Source organism: Nyctereutes procyonoides, unplaced genomic scaffold (genome assembly GCF_905146905.1).
Source record: "Nyctereutes procyonoides isolate TBG_1078 unplaced genomic scaffold, NYPRO_anot_genome, whole genome shotgun sequence".
In the NCBI taxonomy this organism is placed as follows: domain Eukaryota; kingdom Metazoa; phylum Chordata; class Mammalia; order Carnivora; family Canidae; genus Nyctereutes; species Nyctereutes procyonoides.
In genome coordinates this window covers 18,243,860-18,268,502 of record NW_026575140.1, presented here as the reverse complement: position 1 = coordinate 18,268,502, position 24,643 = coordinate 18,243,860, and the positions used below count along the sequence as shown (strand labels likewise).

General features: G+C 45.8%; 1 protein-coding gene across 1 annotated transcript in view; it reads left to right on the top strand.

Moving 5' to 3' along the window:
- Window positions 1–22,292, top strand: part of LOC129496849 (polycystic kidney disease protein 1-like 2) — an 87,551-nt gene extending 65,259 nt beyond the window's left edge. Inside the window, exons 31-42 of the mRNA XM_055305215.1 lie at window positions 909–1,113; window positions 2,300–2,396; window positions 5,161–5,298; window positions 6,733–6,918; window positions 7,850–8,177; window positions 9,793–9,926; window positions 11,474–11,601; window positions 14,651–14,811; window positions 18,352–18,562; window positions 20,045–20,146; window positions 20,703–20,834; window positions 22,182–22,292. Coding sequence (XP_055161190.1) covers window positions 909–1,113; window positions 2,300–2,396; window positions 5,161–5,298; window positions 6,733–6,918; window positions 7,850–8,177; window positions 9,793–9,926; window positions 11,474–11,601; window positions 14,651–14,811; window positions 18,352–18,562; window positions 20,045–20,146; window positions 20,703–20,834; window positions 22,182–22,292 — 1,933 coding nt within the window. The remainder of the gene's footprint in view (window positions 1–908; window positions 1,114–2,299; window positions 2,397–5,160; window positions 5,299–6,732; window positions 6,919–7,849; window positions 8,178–9,792; window positions 9,927–11,473; window positions 11,602–14,650; window positions 14,812–18,351; window positions 18,563–20,044; window positions 20,147–20,702; window positions 20,835–22,181) is intronic.
- Window positions 22,293–24,643: the final 2,351 nt, after the last annotated feature.

Sequence of the window (24,643 nt, the reverse complement as noted above, 5' to 3'; positions counted from 1 at the left end):
AAATTCAGGGAGGAAGGGTTTGAATAGGGCTATTTGCCAAAGGCAGTTGTAGTTTACAGTTTAGAACCATATTCATGTGGGCTGTTTCCTAATTGTTCACCCTTGGACAAGTCCCTCAACCTCTCTGAGCTGCAGTGTCCTCATCTGTAAAATGGGAATAATTCCTACCTCCTAACTCAAAACACATTTTTAAACAAAATCAGTGAAATCTGAGTACACAGGCTATTAGATGACACTGAGGAATTACTGTTAATTTTGATTGGTGTGACAATGGCACTGTAATTCAGTAAGAAAATCATCATTTTTGAGAAATATTCTGAATTAGGGATGATTTCACATTATGTCTAGAATTTATTTTTAAATATCGCAGCAAAAAATAAAAAAAAAAATAAACCCAAAAACCAAAATGGAGAGAGGGAGGGACAGAGACGCTGAAGATAGATGGGATAAGCATAACAGGGAAGTGATGGCTGTTGAATGGCTGTTGAGCTAGTTGTTGGAGGTATGTAGTGCTCACTGATTTTTGTATGATGAGAAATTTTCATAATAAAAACTTTAGAAAAAATTATAGAGTACCAGCCTTCTAGGCTTCCCGTGAATAATCTAGCGCTTTTCTGTACTCGATAGGTCTTCTAAACCCATGAATAACAGAGCAAATCTGTGCAAAGCACTTCATGTGGGGACTGGCTCTGAAGCACTGAATAAATGTGACCTCAACAGAACAAAAGTCTACCTGACAGGTAGAATATAGAACAGCCCTTTGAGTAGGGTATGAGATACAGAGGAGAAAACTGAGAGTCTAAGAGGTCAAAGAGCTTGGCCCCAGCCAGACAGCTGGTGGGGGTGAAGTGGGATTTGAACTTGAGCCCGGAGGGTGCCACTCTGATCACACCCACCCTGCTTTACAGCTTCCGGATGGCCAGCAAACCTCCTCGTGGCCTGCCCTGGTGGTGCGTCCTAGTGGGCTGGTTCCTGGTGGCGGCCACAAGTGGCGTGGCAGCCTTCTTTACCATGCTCTACGGCCTGCACTACGGACGGGCCGGCTCCCTCAAATGGCTCATCTCCGTGGCCATCTCCTTCGTGGAGAGCGTGTTCGTCACCCAGCCTCTGAAGGTGAGGCTGCCCTTGACACCTGTGCCCACACTCTCCTTTCTCCCAGCTGCGCTGTCCTTAGGCTCAGCCATTCTTTATCTGTTCATTACAAACCTACACAGTACCTTGTCTGTGCCTTGCTGGGGGGAAAATGATAATGAAGTTAATCACCATAATAATCCAAGCACTGGGATTGGGGCTGGGGAGCGGGGTGTGTACAGAGACTAGGCCAGGCCAAGAAGCTCACCAAGATGTGGTAAGTCAGAGTCACAGTCACCCTCAGGAGGGTCCTCGTCTCTGTACTAAAAATGATAACCTGAGATTAGGAAGGTAAGGTCACAAACATCTTGTGCTAGGTCACATGTATAAATATGAATAATACCATATTTCCTTAATTCTAGAAGTCCTTTTAATTGTGAGGTAGGCCAGCAATTTGTAGGAACTTTATCTTTAGAAAAAAACAAACAAAACAAAACACCAAGTCATTAAACACGTGCATCATTTGGAAGATGCACTCCTATTTCTGAAATGTAAAGTTACTGTCAGAGTTGGAGAAATACTGAGACACAGCTCCCCCTGGAAGGAATCAGGTGGTAGGAATATATCATTGCACTGGGGTAGGGGGTGGGGGCTGCAGAAAGGAGAGGATATTTACAGTGAATCTGGATGCCTATGAGACTCTCCAAATCTCACCCCCATCACATCCATTAGTTCCCCAATTCTGCCCCCAATAGCCTTTATCAGAAGATTTAAACAACTCCTGACATCTCTAATCTAGTCTGAGAATAGTAAGAATAGAGTCATGAGCCATTTTGCTCCCAGCCAAAGCACAGAATCCTTCTAAGCTCATGCATTTAGGTGCAGAGATGAAGGCATGGATGGAATGAATTACTTAATACAGAAGAAAGGGAAGGGACGGAGGGAGAAGGGAGATGGAACTCAGCACTAGAGGTAGTATAAGACATAAGAGGGTCCACCGGCAGCGGGGGCACAGGTGGGAAAGTTGGGTGAGAAGCAGGGGGAGCTCAGGATTCACTGGCTCTGCTTGGTGGCCAGGTGCCCTGGCCCTCTCCTTTCACAGCCACATCCCTTCTCAGCACAGGATGGGCTGGTTCCCACCTGACTTCCCCAGAGCATGGCTTCTGTGCCCAGGACACAGTTGATAGTTTCCATCCCAGGCCTGGGTTTCATAGCAGGTGTTTTCCAGGTGCTGGGCTTTGCTGCCTTCTTCGCACTGGTCTTGAAGAGAGTGGAGGACGAGGAGGAGCCCGTGGCCTCCCTCCCAGGACGTCTGTCTAGCCCAGGTAATGGCACACAGGCAGAGGCAGGGTCCTGGAACCCAATGAAGCTAAGACAGTCCTATAGAGCCCAGCTGCTGAGCTTCTTGCCCCATCAATCCTTCACCCCTGATTGGAGAAGCACCCCCAAACCATCCAAAACCAAACAACTCCTTCCTGTCTCTAGAGCAACCTTGTTCCTTCTCTACCCCAGCCTTTCTCTCTGGTCATGCACCCAAGCATGACCCCTTGGCCAGAAGAGGCCCCTTGGGGGCCGAGCTCTGCATGGCTGTCATTCTCTGTGTAATCCCAAGCAAGCAGCTTCCTCCTCCGAGGCTCAAGGCCCTGGTCTTAGAACAAAAACCGAAACAGAACATGCTTGAGGTGAGCTGCAGAGAGTTCAGGGACAAGAGTCTGCAAACCACAGCCAGGAGGTCAAATCTAGCTCACTGCTTGTTTTCATAAATGAAGTTTTATTAGAACAGTGCCATGCTGACCCCTGTCAGAGGAGGCCACTGAGCAGCCCCCTGCCCCCCAACCTGGTTTCATACGTCCCAACCTAAACTCCTGAGAATGCCTACAATAAGACAATCACAAAAACTAGCAAACAGAACAGAATCAACACTCTATGCACATATTCTGACATTCAGGGAAAAGGAAACGGGAGCAAATATACAAAAGGCACACCTACATTATTGCACTGACCTTATTATATAGTGTGGTTACCTCCTCGATGGGCCTGTATTCTTCCACTCTAAGATAGGGTTTGGGTTTGTTTTTGTTTTGGCTTTGCAGATCCAAAAGGTCCATTAAAATATTCTTCCCAAGACAAAAGAGTAATTTTTGTCCAAAGAGACGCCAGCTTCCAGAACAATTAAATATTCATTCAGTCATTCCTCTGGCAGCCACCCAGGGAGTACTTGCCGTGTGCCAGGCAGTTTGATGGCTTAGGAACATGATTTACATAAAATCCACTCACTGCAGGTGTACAATTCATTGATTTTAGTAGATTTCTACAGCTGTGCAACCATTATCTTAATTCAGATTCGGAACAGCTCCATCACCCCTCAGAAGGTTCCCTCTTGACCATCTGAAGCCAATCTCTGCTCTCACCCTAGGCAACACAGCACTGGATGATGGAGCAGGTTGCCTTTGGAAGGTACAGCCCACTTAGGGAGACCCATTAAACAAGTTAACAACACAAGTGTGAAATGTAAGGAGAACTTGGAGAGAGACCAGGAGAATGCAGGCTCCTCTGCTGAGGTGGTAACTACATTGGCTCCTGGAGCCTGGCAAAGGGAGGGACTGCACCCTGGACCCTTGCAAAGGCCCCTGAGAAAGGACAGAGCTTGTCATTTTACAATGATTACTAACAGTGTAGCCCAAGCATAAGGAATTAGGAGGAGAATGGTTCAAAATGAGGGCAGAGAGGTAGGTGGGGAGCACAGCCTTGAGGCAGCCGGGAAGTGCTGGGGTTCTGGAGGACTGCTACATAGGACAGAAGCATGGTCTACTTGTGCTCTGAGAAAGATTACAGAGGCTGCTCTTAGGAGACCAGAAGTAGTGGGTCAAAAGTAAAAGTGGGGAAAAGACTACTGGAATGATCCAGACAAGAGGTGAGATGTGTTCCACCATGGGGGGTGGAAAGAAAGGCATGGATTCAAAAGACAGTACACCCCTATCGGAACAGCTAAAGTAAAAAGTGGTGTTAATACCAAATGCTGACAAGGATGCAGAGAATATGGGGCACTCACACACTGCTGGGAATATAAAATGGTACAGTCACTCTGGAAAAGTTTGGCCGTTCCTTTCAAAACTAAGAATGGATTCACCATATGCCCCAGCAATTGCATTCTTGGGCATTTATCCCAGAGACATGAAGACTTATTTCCATGCAAGAATGTGTATATACATGTTCATAGCAGGTTCATTTGAAATAGTTAAATGGCCGCCCCTAGGAATCTACCCAAGAGACATGAACATATATGTCTATACCAACATCTGTACATGAATGTTCATAGTAGCATTATTCATAATAGCCAGAGCTAGAAATAATTTAGGTGTGAGTGCATAAACAAACAGGAGTGTATCCATACCAAAAAAAGGAACTGAATACTAATTACACAACAACATGGATGGACTCCAAACCATTATGCTAAGTGAAAGAAACCAGACACAAGAAACGAGGCACTGTAGGATTCCATCTAAATGTAAGATCCAGAAAAAAATCTATAGAGACAGAAAGAAGATTAATGAGGCTGAGGGTGGAACAGACTGGAAGTAGGAACAGACTTCACAGGGACATGAGTGAACCTTCTGGGTTGATGAAGATGTTCTAAAACTGGGTTGTGGTGATGGTTGCACAACTCTGTACATGTACTTGAAATCACCGAATGAGGTAGCCTTCCAATGGGAAAATTTATGAAAACCATAGCTCAGTGAAGTGACTTGAAAAAGAAGATATTTAGAATTAGACATGACAGGACTTTGAAATATAAATTACCCTCCTTCTTCCATCTGTTATGGTTTCAGGAAGACTGAGACCTGTCTTAGGGTCCAGGAGCACAGGGTGGGGAGAGCCTTGTGCTTTCAGTACTAGGAGAATCCTCCAGCTGGAGGAGGAAGAGCATTCTGAGCACTGGGATGGTGGGGCAGAGGCATGGAGGGCAGCCCTGGAAAATGGCTCCTGAGAAGGAGGGATGATAGATCCTGGTGTTCCTTGTGTGAGAGGACACTTCTGGATGCAAAAGTAGAGGCTGGTTCTACTGTCCTCGTGCCATTGCTTTCACAGACCCTACTGCCTTGTTCCGAGCACGAAGATGCAGCAGAAAGGACATTTACCAGCCACCTTTGACCACTGACATCGAGAAGATGAAAACCACCCATCTCAAGGAACAGAAGGCATTTGCCTTCATCAGAGAAATCTTGGGTAGGCAACCAACGTCACCCACAAGCAGTCTCCCCACTTGCTGGTTGTCAGCACAGAACTGAAGAAGCCCCAGCTTCTCCCCTACACTTAAAATCCCTTGGTGGCCCCACGTGGCCCTTAGGATAAAATCTGAACTCCCTACCGTGGCTCTGCCCACCCTGGGTCACCTCTCCCAGCCCTCTGTGCCCTGAGCTGTGGTCACACCATGTTCTGCAGCTCCTAGGACTCCTTGCACTCTCTGGACCCCAGGCCCTTCCCCAGGCTAATCTAATCTGCCTGGAAAGTACCTTCTCTCCTCCCTGTCTTGTCTTCTGGCTAATTCCTTGTTTTTTAATTCTCAGCCTGAAGGCTTCAGAAAGGCTCTCCAAGGCTACTGACCAGGGGCTTCCAAACATCACTGTGTATCTTAGTCTGGGTTCTCCCATAAGCAGATTGGGATATAAGTAGTTGGTTTGGGAGGTGATCCTGGGAAACACAGTAGAGTAGAGGAAAGTACAGGAGAAAAAAGGGAAGCAATAGAAACTGAGCTGATGAGTGGGTTCCATGTGGGAACTGGAGCTCAGTCCTGTGGGGACCTCTGTGGGGGCATGTAGTACACACCCCCAGGTTGTCACTCACAGGTCACTGGTGAGGGCTGCTCCCGGGGAGGACATTGACCTTGCAGCACTCCCACCTTGCCTTCCCAATGGCTGAGCACATAGGGCCAGACAAATGCAGAGAGCAGGGGAGCCTGCATAGGAGTAGCAGCATATTACAGAATGAAGAGAGCCCAGGGGTGTGGGCAGAGCCCCAATTCATCCCAGGGAGGGGGTTTTTGGGATGCATATTCCCAGGCCCTGGATCCAGAGATTCTGGGTAAGGCTCTGCATCCCCCACATCCTGATGGCTGCATCCTAAACTAAATCTTTGTATGTGAAGGGCCCTTACATCACACTCACCTGTTCATAGGTGAGCTCCCTGAGGGCAGAGAACACAACTGTCATTTTCATTGCTCCATCCTCAGCATTGCACCATGATGGAGCCTCATTTTTAAAAGATTCTTTTCCAGAAGCATTTATGTAGCATGCATTCTGGGCAGGCACTATTCTTAAGTGCTTTATAAATATTAATTTGTTGACTCACCATCACAACTTTGTGAAATAGAATTATTACCGCCATTTCACAGAGGAGGAGACTAAATCAGAGGGGTTAAGTCACTTGTGAAAGGCACATGGCTTGGAAGTGGCAGAGCGAGGATTTGAACCCAGGCAGGAAGCTCATGATCTGTGGACTTCACTCATTCCCACTAAGGATTGGTTCCATTGTCACTAGGGGGTTGAGTAGCTGGTCTGCAAGACCTCGACTATTCTGAGCCACGTACCACTTCATTTCTTGCCTTTGGCTTGGTGGAAGTTGGGAACCCTACCTGACCAGGGGCTATGCCTCCCTTCTCAGCATACCTGGGCTTCCTGTGGATGCTGCTGCTGGTTGCCTATGGGCAGAGGGACCCCAGCACCTACCACTTCAACAGACACCTGGAGCACAGCTTCACTCAAGGCTTTTCAGCTGTGTTAAGCTTCAAGGAGTTCTTCATGTGGGCCAACACCACCCTCGTGAGCAACCTGTACAGTCATTACCCAGGTCCTCTCCCCTCACCCCAGGACGTGTGTCAGCCCCCTTGTGTAGACTCCTTTCTAGGAACAGGAGTGAGCCACTGTCACCATCAGCCTTACAGAGAACTGATAACCACAAGGCCATATGCTTTGAAGGAGAAACCCTCAAAAGGGTGTGTGTGTGTGCATGAGAGACGGGTCCTAACTCTTCCCTGATGCAGAGTGGAGGGCTTCCTAAATCAGAGATAACCAAGCATGAATCGGCTAGGCAGAAATAGTATACCGGACAGAAAGACAATGTGAGAAAAGGCAAGTCTGAAACATCACAGCACGTTCCTGGAATTATAAAGCATTGAGTGTGGCTGCAGTATAAGGTATGAGTTGAGAACCAGTGAGAAGCAAAGCAGGAGAGAGAAATAGGGGCCAATCATGAAGGGTCTCAGAAGTTCATATTTTATGCTTAAGGAAATGAGAAGGTATTGAACAGTTTCTCCATGAGGGAGTAACATAATCAAATTTGCATTTAAGAAGGATCATTCTGGAATTATGGGGAAGTTGGAACACAGAGTTGTTAGGATGCTGGGGAGAAATGATGGGGCTGATGCAGGGATGAGGGGCAGAGGTGATAGAGAGATGGTATGGGTGCAGACAACACTGAAGAGAGTTGATGAGCCTTGTTGACCATTAGGATGTAGGCATTGAGGGAAAGGACACAAAGAGTCTCCAAGTTGATGACTAGGTGGTGGGGGTACCATTCCTCAAGATTATGTAGGAAGTAGACCACACCACACCTAGGGTGGGAAGGTGGTGAGGAATGCAGCCTGCGGTTGGCCATGAACTACTCTTAACTGTTTCTACAATGAAGTAGAACTTCTACTGCAGTTCACATTAGCATCCAGGCCAGGATGCTCTAACATGACTTTGATGTCTAAACTGACCCACTTGTTTTCCATCTCCAGGCTTTATCACTGATGGGAACTCTAAGCTGGTTGGCAGTGCCCAGATTCGTCAAGTGAGAGTCCGGGAAAACTCTTGCCCTCTTGTCCCACACCTGCAGGCTTCTCTTGACAGATGTCATGCACCATATTCCCTGGATATTGAAGACCTATCAGACTATGGGGAAGGCTGGAATGCCTCTATCCTCAATAACAGCAGGGGCTTTTCCCAGGCGTGGCAATACCAGAGCCAGAGACAACGCCGAGGGTATCCCATCTGGGGCAAACTCACTGTGTACCGGGGAGGAGGTTACGTGGTCCCCTTAGGGACTGATCGCAAAAGCACATCAAGGTAAGACTCACTTGACTCATGTGTGGCCAAGGAAAGCCATTTGTTAGAGTCCAGGTCAGATTTGCGGATGCAGCCAAGCTCATTTATGTCATTGTAGGGAGTGACCAGGGGATTTGGAAGTGTTCAGATTGTATTTCCAGGCCCTGGAAACTGTGGTCTCAGGGTCTCTCTCCAGCACTCTCAGCCTGGTGGGCTGAGTCTGGTGGCTTCTGCTAGAGCCAGTGTAGGGATGGGGAAGTCCACCACACAAAGCCATCCACCATCAGGAAGTGGGAAGTAGTTAAGGCTCTTAACCTTAGCCAAGAATCATGCTTTTATTTGTAGTGACTTACAGTACCAAGGAAGAAGAGTTTGGAGTATTCACTGTTTCTATAGTGGCAGAAGCAAGCCTGCTCTTTGTCTGAAGGATGTCACCTTATCCCCCGAGATTGCTCACTACAAACACAGCTTCAGCAAATGCCTCGGGTAAAGCCCAACCAGGACCTTGCATTCCTGGAATACCCAACATGATTGTGCATGGATATCCAGAGCCCATGCAGACTGCCTCTCCCAGCACACTCTAGGGTTAGAGAGCCCTAGGCGTGAAACCCTGACATTGCTCCTGTTAGTTAGCTGTGTGGCCCCAGGCAAGTTAGTGAGCCCATATGCACCTCAGTCTTCTCCACTCTATTATCATACCACCAAGGAACACAGGTAACAAACTCCTAGGGAGAACAACTGGCAGGGGTCCCCTGGGATTAAGGACAGGACAGGAATAGTCAATTTCAGCATAAGAGGTGTTTTCCTGCCCCTTGCAACAACGGGTATTATCTCTTCTCTACTCCAAGCAGGAACATAGACCCAATGGGAAGGGGCATATTTTAAAACAGGCCCATCACTATTGCTGCCAGTAATAACAGCTGTCACTTTTACACACACACACACACACACACACACACACACACACACACACTCTATTGCATTTTCTCTTCACACGTTCCCGAGGCACTGGAGTTAACACCATTGCAGTTGAGGAAACTGAGTCCTAGAGAGGCTATTAGCTTCCCCATGAGGCAGTCAGGATTTGAACCCCAGTTCTTCCAGCATACACTCTTTCCACACCAGTGGGCAAACCTCCAGAAACTGGTCTCATGTGAACTGCCAACCCAAGAGGGGTCTCAACTGCTGGTACTGCTGTCTGCCTAAGCCCCTGATTTTCTATGTGGTTCCTCTCACATGGTGATCCTCAAACTTTAAAAGGCATCACAATCCCTGGGAAGGCTCATCAAAACACAAATCCCCAGGCCCCATCCTCAGAGGAGTTTGTTTCGGGAGACTTGGGGTGGGGACTGAGAATCTGCATTTCTACAAAGTTTCCAGATGTGGATGCTGGCAGTATGGGGACACACTTTGAGGACCTCTGCTCTAACGTCCAGGAGACCATGGGTGCCATGACAGTGCACCATTGGTGGGAAACTATGATCACTTGCAAGGGAAGCCCCAAGGCCTTATGGTCCAGGGCATGAAGCAGAGCCAGAGGGATACATTTCTATAGGAAACCCTGGCCTCCTCCTGGGCAGAGGGGGGAGGGAGCCGCTATAGATGGAGATGTCGCTAAATATCCCTCTTCCTACAGAATTCTCCAGTACCTCTTTGACAACACCTGGCTGGACAGCCTGACCAGAGCTGTTTTTGTGGAGTTTACTGTCTACAATGCCAATGTGAACCTGTTCTGCATCATCACTCTGACCCTGGAGACTAGCGCCCTGGGTGGGCAGCCTTGCCTGTGACCTCATCTACAGTGTTCTGGAAGACAGACACCCCTCCCTCTGGGCCAGAGCTCCTGACCAGGCTGGGCCTTGCTGCCCCAGGCCAGAGTTCTGGGGCCAATGGTTGTTTGGGGGGTGGATCTTGGTTCTCCGTAGGCACCTAAAGGCCAGGCTCCAGGGCTGTTCCACTCTTATTCCTAGTTGCCTCCACTTCTCTCTAGACTGTCTCTCAAGATACCCAGAGAGAACCCAGTTGCAGTCTGAAGGCAGCTTATCATCTTGAGCTACCCACTCTGGGGAATGTGGGTTGGGAGGCTGGCAGAGAAAGGCTGGGGAGGGGGCAAACTGGTAATAGAGAATTTCACTTAAAACAGCATTTTACAACTTGTACCTCAAACCTACAGTACAAAGTACATTTCACATCATATTCTAACACACAAATATATAAAACTGAGACAAAAGCTTCAAAAATATTTCCCTTCACTACATGTAATGTACTCCAGTATTTTGTGTTCTGTTCCACTTTTCTTCCCACTTCCTGCCTCTGGCCTCTTTTATCCCTATCAAAATCTATGGAAAATACTACCTAAAGCTTCCTCAGCTAATAATTAATTTTCCCAAAATTCAACCACCTCTCCTTTAAATATTAAGCAACTTTTAGTATCAAATTACATTTTTAATAAAACTAATACATGCATATAGTTCTTTAAATTTCAGAACACTGTAAAGTGAAAAGTAAAAGGCCATCAAATTCCATGATTACTGGCCACTGTCAAGAGCTTCTTTCAAATCCTTTTGGGTGGGGGGCAGTTATTTTGTATCCCTGTGTTCCTCTACTGCTTTTTGCCACCTTTGTGGCTCTTAAGGACCAATTAAACAGCCTGTCCCCAAACGCCTCTGATTAAATTCTGTGTTTCTACAAATGAGAAGTGAGAGTGGGTTTCAGGTCTGGTTGGTTCAAGCAGTCCATTGATGTCAGCAAGGACCCAGGTTGTTTCTGTCTCTACATTCTGCCACTCTTGGGTTGACTTTGTCTTCAGAGGCAGTAGCCTTATCAAACTGTTTTTTTTTTAAATAATCACTAAAAACATCTTTGCAATACCACCCCCCAAAAGAAAGCACACAGAAATGGATGAAAGATGATCCAAAAAAGGCTGAATTTTAGGCATATTGATCATTAGATGAATTGATCTTCAGTGAACCCTCTTTAGCTGAACCAGCCTTGAGTAAATTAATGTTAAGTGGGTGAGTGTGCTTTGGCTGGAGGTAACCAAGTGCACAAATGACTGACACCAGATGCAGAGTATAGGGAGTGGCTCTTCCAGTGCAGCTCCCTGCATCTCCTCTCATATGTCCATGGTCTTTGGCATCCACTATGTGTCCAGTACCTTGAGTCTGTGGGTCAGAAGGGTCTTTATCTGCTCTTCTGCTCTGGCCAGCCCTCAGAAGGATCTGAGCTTACATCATGCCACTGATGACTTCCAGTCAGAAGTGGTGGCTCTGAGTGGGCAGGTAACCAGGAGTGAGTAGAACATGTTTTCTTCCCAGGAACCTTCTTCCCACATGCGAACCTGCAGAGCCTGCGCCTGTACCCCTTCACTGACGGCTGGCACCCCTTCGTGGTAGCAGCAGAGGCCATCTACCTCCTGTTCCTTCTCTACTACATGATTGTGCAGGTGAGGGGTGGACTATGACTCCATGGGGATGGAGGCGGCAATGTGTGCCTGTCCCCTCTCACACAGCTTCCCCAAAGTGAGGCCTAAAGAAGGGAGAGGGAAACATTCTGCTACCCTCTTGCCATGGCACCCTTTTGGTCCATCTGTAGTCCTGAGGGACCAGCTCAGGGACCAGCTTTTAGTATTTCTCAGGAACTGAGACTCAGAGGGTAGTCTTCCCTGGGTGAGGAAGGGAGAGGAAATGAGACATTCCAAAAAATGTCAAAGGTGAGGAAGGAGAGAGGTGGCTGTGCCCACAGCCGGTGGTTCACCTGTGGTCCCTGGGAATTAGGAAAAAATCCCCTTTGCCACCTTTAAATGACACCATGTTGCAAAATGAAGGTGCAGATGTTGACAATGTTGGTGGTTTGAGGAAGCTGGGAACTCATCTAAAGCTTGGTATATCCATTCATCTTTCGATGGGCACCGAGGCTCCTTCCACAGTTTGCCTATTGTGGACATGGCTGCTAGAAACATCGGGGTGCAGGTGTCCCGGCGTTTCATTGCATCTGAATCTTTGGGGTAAATCCCTAACAGTGCCCATCGAAAGATGAATGGATAAAGAAGATGTGGTTTATGTATACAATGGAATATTACTCAGCCATTAGAAACGACAAATACCCACCATTTGCTTCAACGTGGATGGAACTGGAGGGTATTATGCTGAGTGAAGTAAGTCAATCGGAGAAGGACAAACAGTGTATGTTCTCATTCATTTGGGGAATATGAATAATAGTGAAGGGGAATATAAGGGAAGGGAGAAGAAATGTGTGGGAAATATCAGAAAGGGAGACAGAACATAAAGACTCCTAACTCTGGGAAACAAACTAGGGGTGGTGGAAGGGGAGGAGGGCGGGGGGTGGGGGTGAATGGGTGACGGGCACGGAGGGGGACACTTGACGGGATGAGCACTGGGTGTTATTCTGTATGTTGGTAAATTGAACACCAATAAAAATTAATTTATAAAAAAAATAAAAGAAAAAATAAAAGAAAAAAAAAGAGCTAAAAGTACAAGGGGAAAAAAAAAATAAAGCTTGGTATATGCTCTCACCCCTCCCCACAACAAAAATGCAAATCAGACATCTTAAGAGGGCATCCCAACCCCTGCTTAACAGCCACAGCCACTCGAAAGTGAGGATGATATCTTGAGTGTTTTCACCACATGATAGACATTACGCAAAAATCTTGCATGGCTTTTCTCTTTTAATACCAGGAGAAAGGTGCTATTGGCTTCATTTCACAGAGTAGGAAGCTGAAGTCCAGAGACATGAAGAATTTATTCAAGGCCAAAACTGAACCCAGAGAGTCTGACTCCTGAACTTGACACTCAACCCCTCTGTGGCACCATCAGACTCATAAAATCTGGATCCCATGGGGTCTCTGAGTGTCACCAATGCAAACCCAACAGGGAACAGTCATCAAATAACCACCTACGAACATCAAAGGAGGACCATCCACCACCCAATGCCATCCTACCCTCTGGATTGTACATGCCCCCACAACACTTCTTTCCAAAGCCCATAAATCTTTCTAAAAATGCCACTTCTTAAAATCATCCCCCCTTTCTCCATCCCTTTATAATGGAGGCAAACTTAGTCTCTAAGCAGCCAAGAGTAGGGAGGTGGAAGGAAATGACCGCAGAAGCTTCTCTTTAGTGGGAGGGAAAAATGGAGGGAAGCCTAGAACTTGCATAAGCATAATTCCTTTGACTTGTGACACCTGATGTGGAAACAAGGTTAAATATAAAATCTGCCAATCTAGAAAACCTATCTATCCACAAAGAAAAAAAAATGACTTTAACAAAATTATTTCTTTTTAATAGCGGTAGCTAAATATACGTAACATAAAATTCACCACTTTAAACATTTTAAAATGTACAGCTCAGTGGCGTTATGTACATTCACATTGTCATGCAGCCATCATCACCAGCCATCTTCAGAATTTTTTTCCTCTTACAAAACTGAAACTGGACCCATTAAACAATAACTCCCTCCCCCCAAAAACAACCCCACTGCCTCCGAAGAAGACAATGTTTCTTATTGAATCAGCCTCACTACAATGTGATGCACATCCCAGGAAATCTGCTAGCAGATTCCAAAGACAGAAAGGAATCTCACCCTTGCATATTGCCAGGCAAATAGGACTCATTACATATTCATTCTTAAGATAAACACTAATTAATCCTCAAGAGGATTTACGGCAGCATCTGTCCCACTAGTCTACCCTAAATTCACCTGGTAATTGGGGCTGCCACTTGTGTTTGCCAACTGCCTTTATTAAAAGGAAAAATAAATGTACATGTTCACAATAGGAGGTACTTTTGCAACCTGGAGGTAGGTGCCTACCATTTGGCTCCTACCCTCCCTGGGAAACTGAGAGTGAACAGAACTCTCCCTTCATTTTTTTTTTATATATATTTTTTTTATTGGAGTTCAATTTGCCAACATAGTATAACACCCAGTGCTCATCCTGTCAAGTGCCCCCCTCAGTGCCCGGCAACCAACTATCTCTCTTCATGATAGCACTTCAAAGAGAAAGCTTCCAGGTTCTTTAGAAAAACATACCTGAGGCTAGTTTAACTTTCAAAAAGGATTTACATACATCTCAAAAGGGCAGAGAAAGAATATACAATTACAAGTTTTCTAAAGTGATTGCTCTATGAAAGAAAGGGTGGGAGGGTCTTTCCCATTCCCCAATTTTTTGCATCAGAAATAATTAAATGTTTTTCTTATCAGATTCTGTATTTACTCTTATGTACCTCCAAAATTCTGCAGCCCAAGTTGGTTATGAAAGCAGCCATCTGCTTTCATAACCACACCCAGTGCACAAGGCTGGGGAGAGGCTCCCGGCACTCCATGCACGTGGGGCTAGGGCTTTGAGAAGCCTCTCCAGGAGACAGTAGGCCCCTGCTGCAGGGTCATCTGGGGTGGTTCGGAGAGTAATGGTGGAAGGGATGGGGAGGCACAGTTCTGGGTACAGCATTTGGCAGAACCTCCAGCTCCTTTCCCAGGGCAAGCTCATGAGAAAACAGAAGTGGAGCTATTTCCATAGCAAGTGGAATCTTCTGGAGCTGACCATCATCCTAGCCAGTTGGAGTGCCCTGGCAATGTTTGCGAAGAGGGCCATCCTGGCAGAACGGGACATCCAGCACTACAGGAGCCACGGGGAGGAGTAAGTGGCTCTGCCTCAGCCCTCAACTCCCACACTAGACCTGCTTCCTCCAGTTCCATGGCCCCAGGGTCTGGGGGGGTGGGGGAAGGAGGGCAGCTTTTGAAATCTTACTGATCCTTAGAGGATCAGGGTCACTCTTTAAAAAAGGAACTATAACTACCACTTAGATTCAGGTTTGGGGCCTGACACATACACAGTTGGAAAGGGCTTTTTGAAGACAAAATAGAACAATTTCTTACTTTTGCAAATCTGACCCAAACATAAAACCATGTGACATGCTGTTAAGGTTCCCTCCCAAAAGATGTAGCCCACCAGTGTGGACACATCTGCTACCATTTACAAAGTGTCTACTCTGCTGGTCATGATGCACTAGCTTCTCAGATGCTTGCAAGAACTCAACATCGTGGTAGACACTGTTGCTATCCAAATGTGGGTTTGCCTCTTGGTGGGTGTTGAGCCAAAAGATATGACCAAGCAAAAAGAGCAGGAAAAGGAAGGATTTTACTTGCAACAAGTAAAGGAGAACACTGAAGATCTTTCCCAAAGCATTGTCTCCCCAAACAACAAAATTAGAGAAGTTTTAAGGTAAGGATCAATACATATTCATCGAGGCCTTGTGCACAAAATGGGAAATACGGCATGGAATTGAGGCAGAAGTCACCTTGGGGTAACTGAGTCCTGGTCAAAGTCACTAGGAAGGCAAAGGTCATCATTATCAATTCTCTGGCTTTAGTTGGTTTGGTATCTGAGTACTCAAGGGGGTTTAGATCCTGCGGAGAACTCAAGAATGCACCTCAGGTCTATCTTGGCTTTGGTTTATTACTGACCGCCCCTGATAGGATCAGACTATCTCCCAGCCTGATAATGGCTGTTTTATTCTTACATTCATTCTCAAGGTGGGTGGGGGCTTAAGATGACTTCCTTTGTCAGGAAAGCTAGGTCTGTCTTTCTGTTTCTGGGGTTCCCTAAACTCTTTCTGCTTACATTATCACTACTCCATTTTACAAATAAATATTTTGAAGCTCACAGAGGTAACGTCCCCAGGGTCACACAGCTAAAAGGTGGCAGAGAAGTAATTTAAACCTAGTTTACGTGAGGGACTCAGTCAGCAGAATGTGCAACTTTTGACTCTGGGGTTGTAAGTTCGAGCCTCTTGGCTCGAGATTACTTAAAAATTAAATCTTTAAGGGGTAGCTGGCTGGCTCAGTCAGTAGAACATATGACTCCTAAGATCATGAGTTTGAGCCCCATGTTGGCTGCAGAGATTACTTAAAAATAAAATCTTAAAAAAAATTTTTTTTAAACCCCAAATACCTAGCTTGTGTGTCTCTAGGATCCCAACCCTTCCATTAAACCATTGTGTTTCTTGACTCAGTCACTGACTTTATTGATACGGATAACATTTATTTATTGTTGGATGCTCTACAGTTATAAAAACACCACTTTAACAGTATTATCTCATCTGCTTTAATCTTCCCAAAACTTTTAAAAGATCAACATCCATTTCTTACAGAGAAGGAAATTGAGGCTCAGAAAAGATGTCTGTCCGAGGTCACACAATTTGGAAATGGAAATACAAGGCCTTTAATTTGAACTCTGCATTCCTAACCTCCCACCCTATTCCTGGCTCATTTAGCTCACAAACCCTAAGCTCTAAATGGTATAAGAGCGTTAGATGTTTTAAATGAGGCAGGAGAAAGGTGCCACAGGAGCCAAAGGAGGAAGCAGCAATCCATACCAGCAGCCCCAGTCTGCTCAAAGGGAAGGATGATGCTGGAAGGCAGGAGATTAGGTAGAAGGATAACTTTCATTCAGGCACTTAATGCTTTTACAAACTTAAGATCAGGGCACCTGGGTGGCTCAGTCGGTTAAGCATCTGCCTTCGGCTCAGGTCAGGATCACAGGGTTCTGGGATAGACTCCTGCATTGGGCTCCCTGCACAGTGAGGAGTCTGCTCCTCCCTCTGCATCTGCCCCTCCCCTGGCTTGTGCTCTGTCTCACTCACTCTCTCTCCAATAAATAAATAAAATCTTTAAAAACACACACATAAAAACTAGAGATCATATAATTCTGTTACGTAATGATGGATAGTTGGAAGAAAGGCAGGCAGAGACAAGGGGCCCTGCCCTAAGAGAAAACCACCCTTAAAAGGATTTTTTACACCACCCTGGAAGGAGCCCTCCACCCTTTCACAATGATGGATAACAAAAGCCTGATTGGATGACAGGCTCAGGGAGGGTTAATCAGATTATAAGAACCCAGCCAACAAGCCCATAAAAACCCGGAGGCTTAGAAATTCTGGTGTCAAGCCTCTCAGGTTCCCTCCCTCTTCAGGAACTTTGTACTATCACATTACTATTGCTCAATAAACTTTGATTTGCTGCCCACCACTTTTTATCTGGTCTACCTCTTCACTCTTGGAACCAGCATGACCAAGAACCATGGGCACCAAAGAAAAGGAAATCCTGTAACAATAGCCTGTTCTCTATCCATGTCACTAGGTATATATAGGTCTATTCCATTTTATTTATTTATTTTTAAGTAGGCTCCATGGTCAGTGTGGAGCCCAACACAGGGCTTAACCTCACAACCCTGAGATCAAGACCTGAGCTGAGAACAAGAGTGAGACGCTTAACCGACTGAGCCTCTCAGGCATCCTTGATTCTATGACATTTTAACAACACACCAATATTAAGACTGAATTAAAAGTACAAAGGTACAAAGGGAATGAAGGGTAGAATGGAAGGGCAGGAAGGACCCAGACTTTGGGATCAGACATGCCTGGATTCCAACTCTCATTCTTCTATCACTAGTTATGTCACTAGCTCTGTGACCTTGTGCCAATCTTAGTCCATATCTGTAGAGACAGCAGTACTTAACCTTATCCAGTGGTCTTGGAGGTCAAATGAGACAGGGCAGTTGAGGTTCATTAGGCCCTTACTTGGCACAGAAATTAAATGGTACTTCCATCGTTCTTCCAAAGGAAGATATACACTCAGACAAGTGAACACATACACTCAGACAAGTGTGAGGGAGGACGTGGCGTCTAGGGACCCCAAACCAGGAAGAGAGGCTCACACAATGCCCTCACTTCTATCCTCTTGATGCTGGAAGGATTCCTCCTTTCCCATTCTTCCAAAGCTCTTCAGCCATAAACCAAAAATGCTAGGTAATGGTCCCATGACTACCATCAACATCATCATATCTGTCAGAGGCATCATCCCACCATCTTCCTTATTACCTTCACCATCATCCTCACCACCAGCATCACCCCTATCATTATCACCACTATCACCTCCCTCATTATCATCATCATTCATATCATAACCATCATCCCCACCATCACCATCATCACCAGTTCATCATCACCTAGCTGGGGGAATTGGACCAGTTCTACCTCCTAGACCTACTGTGGGACATGATGGGCCTCTGAGATCATCATAAATCCAATCCTGCATCCTGGGCTCAATTGAGCCCAAATGAGCTCTGGGTGAGCTACTCATAGTCTCTGAGATCCAGTCTCCCCTTTTGGTCCCACAGGGGGATCAGTTTCAGTGAGACAGCAGCGGCTGATGCTGCCCTTGGGTATATCATTGCCTTCCTGGTACTGCTGTCCACAGTGAAGCTTTGGCATCTGCTCAGGTTGAACCCCAAAATGAACATGATCACATCAGCCCTGCGCCGTGCTTGGGGGGACATTTCGGGGTTTATCATCGTCATCCTCATCATGCTTCTGGCTTACTCCATTGCGGTGAGTCGTCCCTTTGGTAAAACCGTCAGGGCTGGTCTCCTTGGAAGCAAAGGCTTTTCAGTGGTGGGGAGTTGAAGGTTAGGGTTAAGAAGATTTTGGTACCTGAGGGAGATGATGGATCTTCTGAGTCCAAGGCTTTTTAGCTGGAGCTCATAAACGGGCCACCCCACATGGCAAAGGCTGGAGACCTCAGGTAAGAGTGAGGAGGAATAATCTCTAAGACTAAAAGGGCCAACTACCTCCAATAAAGGATTCTTTTCTGTATCTAGATCCTACCTGGATATGCCAGTTCTCCTGACATCCCAACTGTTCAGACATGCACAGAATATTCCCTTTGTGGGGGAATGTGGAGATGAATTGTGAGGACAGATACATCCACAGGCCATGTCACTGCCTGATGCCTTACACTTGAGGCATGAACTTAGTAGGGCCAAAAATCATTCCATTCAGTCCCTGGACACTGAAAGCATTTTGGCAATCACAACTCCTTTGTGAATGAAAAAAACATTGCACTGTCAACTCTTTTATTATCAATTAATATGGGAACAAACGCCTTCTACTACATCTTGATCTCTATCTAATTATACCCTCCATCCTCTCCAAGTCCACATTCCCCGTAATACATGGCTCCCACTCCTCTGTGACCCTCCCCTCAATCCTGACCCACTCTCTACCCCAACCCCTCCAATCTCACTTTCCACCATCCCTGACCTCCACACAACCTGATGATCCCTCTTATTCTGGTCCCCACTCCCTGTCTAAGCCTCTCCTTCCATTCCTCATCCTTTTCCTGTCCCTATCATCTCAACCCTGACTCCCTAATCTCTGACCCTACTCCATCTTCCTCTCTCACCCTTAGAAATGGGGTGAGGTGCATTGATGCAGTGGTGGAGGGTATATACTAAAAAGCTGGAGTCTGGTTTTATCAAAAGAACTCCACCTGACCCCTTAATTCATGTGGATTTAATCAGTCCTTGATCTGCAGTGCAGGAGCTGCAGGGACACTGCCGTGTCCCCTGGGACCAGAAGTCACTAACTCAGAGCCAAGGGAGTGCTGGGCCTCCCTGACACAATAGCAGAAATCTTTGAGGGGAAGGATGCTGTGCTAAGGAGGAAATACAGTGGCGGTGGGGAAAGCCCTGCCCAGACAGAAGCCTCTTGTCATCCAACCCAACGGCCCCAGAGCAAAGAGGTTAGGGCCTCAAAGAGCCCAGTTTCATCCTTGAGGCTTAGAGCAACCATCTGAGTGAACACAACAATGGCCTAGTGCGTGATGCCTGAGCCCCAGAAGTGCATACACACCCCTTACAAGCTGGGTATGTACACACACCCACTTGCAAGCCCCTCTAAGGACAGACGGCTTTGCCAGGCCAAGGATATGGCTGACCCAGGACACTGATTCTACTGTCAAACAGGCATCAGGGCTGGGTGGGGAGGTCACTTGGTTTCCTTCTGTGTTCATGAGGACTCTTTCCATAACAGTCAAACTTAATATTTGGTTGGAAACTCCGTTCCTACAAAACCCTCTTTGATGCAGCAGAAACAATGATCAGCCTTCAGCTCGGAATCTTTAACTACGAGGAGGTAATGGGGTATGGTGGGGTGAGGGACTTGGACACTACCATGTATACCAAGCCTTTGTGAAAGTTAGAAAAAGCACCCTCCTCAAGTGCCTCCCCCTGGGTAGATGTTGCCCCTTGGGTCTATGGCCTGGCAAGCACAGGGCAGCTTTGAACAATGAACAGGGAACAAAGGAAAGTTCCCCTTCCTCTAGGCAGACACATCCATACTAGGGCTATAGCTTGCCCTGGGGACCCTGCTTACTAGAGAACATCAGGTACTGGCTACTCAGGAGAGGGCTGTGCTGGGAGGTATCTAGAAGGGAATGTTCCCGGCCCTAGCCAGAAATGGTAGCCATATTTGAAAATGGTAGCAGTAGGGAGTAGGGGGTGTTGGCTTTTCCCTCTCCTGGTAGCTCCAGATGGACTGCCCATATTTTCAGCTGCCATCCGGCAGGGGACCTTCCTGGTTCCAGTCTCTGCCTAGTCTGGGAACCAGTTTCTCCTCTGAGAGTGCCTATGGGGAAGTGACTGCTAAGACCCAGGACTCCTGGGGATGACTCTGGCTTTCTTCCTGACAGGTCTTGGACTACAGCCCAGTGCTTGGCTCCTTCCTGATTGGGTCCTGCATCATTTTCATGACATTTGTGGTGCTGAATCTATTTATCTCTGTCATTCTGGTGGCCTTCAATGAGGAGCAAAAAAATGATCAGGTGAGTCCCTTTGGCCTATTTTTCAACAGTCCCTGACCTTGAACTAGGAAGAGACTGAGTAGCATTAGACATAAAGGGGATTTGAGAGACACTGTAGCCCAAAGCCCTCATTTCATAGGAGGGGAAACAGGTCCAGAAGGAGGGAATTACTTCTTGAGACTACAAGCAAATGAAGTACAGACCAGAATTGGGTCTCCTGATTTCCAAGGTGGCAGTCCAGTGATTCTCAGCCCTGCGTGTACATTAGAATCTCTGGGTGAATGAGTCAAGCACTGGTATTTTTGATATCTTCCCATGTGATTGCAATATGAAGCTGAAGCAGAGAACCTGTTAAAAATTATTAAAGCAGATAAGTGATACAAACTTTAACACTTCATGAAGTAGACAGTCTCCATTTAGAGAAGTACAAACAGGGTGGAAGGCAAAAAGCTTTTATAGGATAAAGAATAAAGAACAAGGAAGAGAAAAAATTTTTAAAAGATCTGATTGGCTGGAGCCACAGAGTCAACCTTGTTTGGAGTAAGATAGAAAAGAAGTATAGACCCCAGAAGTGGCTTGGTGTTTAGGGCCTGGCTAGCCTGGTATACTGCATTTTGGGCAGGGGAGCATTTATAGGGACACAAAAGTTCTGTAAACTTCAGTTTGCTGACATGGCACGCCAGGCAGGACCAGCTCCATCTTGGGCTTAGAAATTTTTCCTTTAAAGATTTTATTTATTCATGAGAGACACAAAGAGAGAGGCAGAGATATAAGCAGAGGGAGAAGCAGGCTCCCTGCAGGGAGCCTGATGCAGGACTCAATCCCAGGACCCTGGGATCATGACCTGAGCCGAAGGCAAACACTCAACCACTGACCCACCCAGGTGTTTCTCGGGATTAGAGATTTATTGCAACAAGTCATATGGTAACTAGTTTAAATTTTGAGAAGCTGTGGCAAACTACTTTGCAAAGCAGCTGCACTGTTTCACATTTCCAGCAGCAATGCACAAGGTTCTTTGTACATAAATTCATAAGAGCCTCTGCTGGGGGTGGTAGAAGGAATTTTATTATTCTCATCAGAGGGAAAAAAGGAACTTCCTGGGGAATAAGTGGGAGCACACAGTCTTGGAATTCCCAGAAAAGGGAGAATCTCTACAAAAAAAAAAAAAAAAAAAAAAAAAAAAAAAAAAAGAAAGAAAGAAAGAAAGAAAGAAAAAAAGAAGAAGAAGAAAAAAAAGACTCTAAAGAGTGAAGTGACTTTGGCAGAGACCTAATTGGACAATAAAACCATGGTTTCACCTTAGAAAGAAAAGCCCCCAAAGAGAATGGTTCTAGGTATGTCACATGGGCTTTTTTTCCCCCTCTTCAGCTGTCGGAAGAAGGAGAGATTGTCGATTTGTTACTGATGAAAATACTCAGTTTCTTGGCTATTAAACGTAAAAGAGAGGAGCCTGGAAGCAGCAGTGAGCAGCCCAAGTAGCCATCAGAGGCGGGGGGGGCCCCCTCCACCTGCATCAGCTGCGCTCAAAGTTCAAACTCTTCATGCACACATGAGCATCTTTAGAAAGAAGATGGCCAGAGCCTTGGACCTATGCTTACTGGTGATTCTATAGTCTCTCTCTATGTTCTCCCGTGTGCATAGAAAAGTCACCAAGTCTGACAAGTGAAAAAAATAAATATATATACAGATACATGCAATTACCACTACTGTGATAGACTGTTTGTTCAAATGTATTTCCTTCTAGAAATAAAACAAATATTGTCTGGAGTTTGGGTAAAAATCATCTCTATAGACTATTTAATCTTCTTGGTTGGTCAGGGGTTGCTTCTGAATGATTCCAGTACAGGGTTTCTCAAAATCTATCCAAGAGATGTTGATGGCTGTTATAGAAGTTGGCTACAGTTGCCAGAACAAAGTACCACAAAACTAGTTGGCTTAAAACAACAGAAATTTACATTCTCTGTTTTGGAAGATAGAGCCCCAAATCAAGGTGTCAAGGGGGGACATCCTCTCTCTGAAGACTTTATAGAACAGTCTTCTCTTCCAGCTTCTAGTGTCCTTTGGTGTTCCTTGGCTTATAGACGCATCATGCTAATCTCTGTGTCATCACATGGCCTTCTCCTTTGTATCTGTCCTGGTTTTCTTCTTTTTTTAAAATATTTTATTTATTTGAGAGAGGGCATGAGGGGGGTGAAGGGTAGAGAGAGAAGTAGACACCTCACTGGACAGGGAGCCTGATGCAGAGTTTGGTCCCAAGGCTCCCAAGCTGAAGGCACTTAATCAACTGAGCCACCCAGGTGCCCCTCTTTTCCTCGTCTTATAAGTTTTCTCGTCATACTGGATTGAGGGCCCATCCTACTCTATTATGACCTCATCTTAACAAATTACATCTGCAACAACCCTATTCCCAAATTAGATCACATTTTGAGTACTGGGGGTTAGGACTTCAACATATCTCTTTAGGGAACAAAATTCATCATAACAGGCATCATTCCCCCAGAAATGTTTCTGAATCAAATAAATGTGAGAAATGCTAGATTATAAAAGGTCACACAAGTTCTTTAGCATGGGAATTGTCAGAGTTTTTAATATGCTAAATGGGCACTGTGAGTCTCCTGGAATGAGATGAGCACAGAGATAAAGAGTATAATGACTCCTGAACCCTTCTGAGGCATCCAGTACTGCAGCAACCTTAGTCAGAGTTAGTGTTCTTTAGACAGTACTTTGGGAATTGTTGATCTACATCAATGGTTCTCAACCTTGGCTGCATGCTAGACTCCCCGGACTTCATTCCAATGCATCAGAACCTTTGGGCTAGGACCCAGGCAATAATAGTTTTAAAGTCTCCCCAGGTGATTCCAATGGGCAGTCAGACTTGATAATCAGACTCAATAACCATGCTCTAAATTCTGAGAACCACAGACCTAAATAAGAAATAAGGTGTCTGTGTGGATAAGGGCACATTTCTCCTCCCCCATGCAGGGGACACACAGCACATAGCCTCTTCAGTTCACCCATCTGGTACCTCTTCCTCACTCACCTGTGGTAACAGATTCTCCAGTTTGCCTGCCCCAAATTCATCCCATGCTTTCCTCATTGTTATCAGAACCCAACTTTGTTCAGGGAGACATCTATTCCTTTCCCACATGACTCATGGGAAGGTGACCCTGTTGCTACCTAAGACAAATCCTGATTTGTCTTAGTAATAGTGATCCATTTCCCTTGACAGTGAGGGATTTAGGGTAGCCACAGGACCCAGTTCCAGCAAATGAAAAATAAAGTCTCCAGGATATTTTCTGGAAAGGTCTACTTGGTAATAAAGAGACACCACAGACATGGGGCCTTATGCTGCTAGACATTTTCTGGTTTAAGCAAGACTCCTGGAACTTTGGCAGCTATTTTGAGACCATAGGAAATAATCTGAACATAGCAGAATAGAAAGGTGAGAGGAACATGGATGTTTGATGACTGACTTAATCAACCGTGGAACTGAACTATTGCCTTCTATCTGGATGAGAGCTTAAATGTTTTTGTGACAGTTAAATCAGGATCCTACCCTGATAATTAAAACAACAACAACAACAACAACAACAAAAAATGGATCCTTTATTATAAAAAGGATCCTTTATTATAAAGAGCCATACAACATAGAACATATGCAAAACCTTGGGGATTTCATTGTCTTCTATTCAAGGAAAAGTCCATCATCCATTCTTTATTGTGTCAGATATGAACATGAGCTGTATGGGCAGAGATATTCATCAAATACCCCATAGCAAGGTGTATGCACATGTCCTGATAGACTGGTACAGATACCAGACATGTATAGT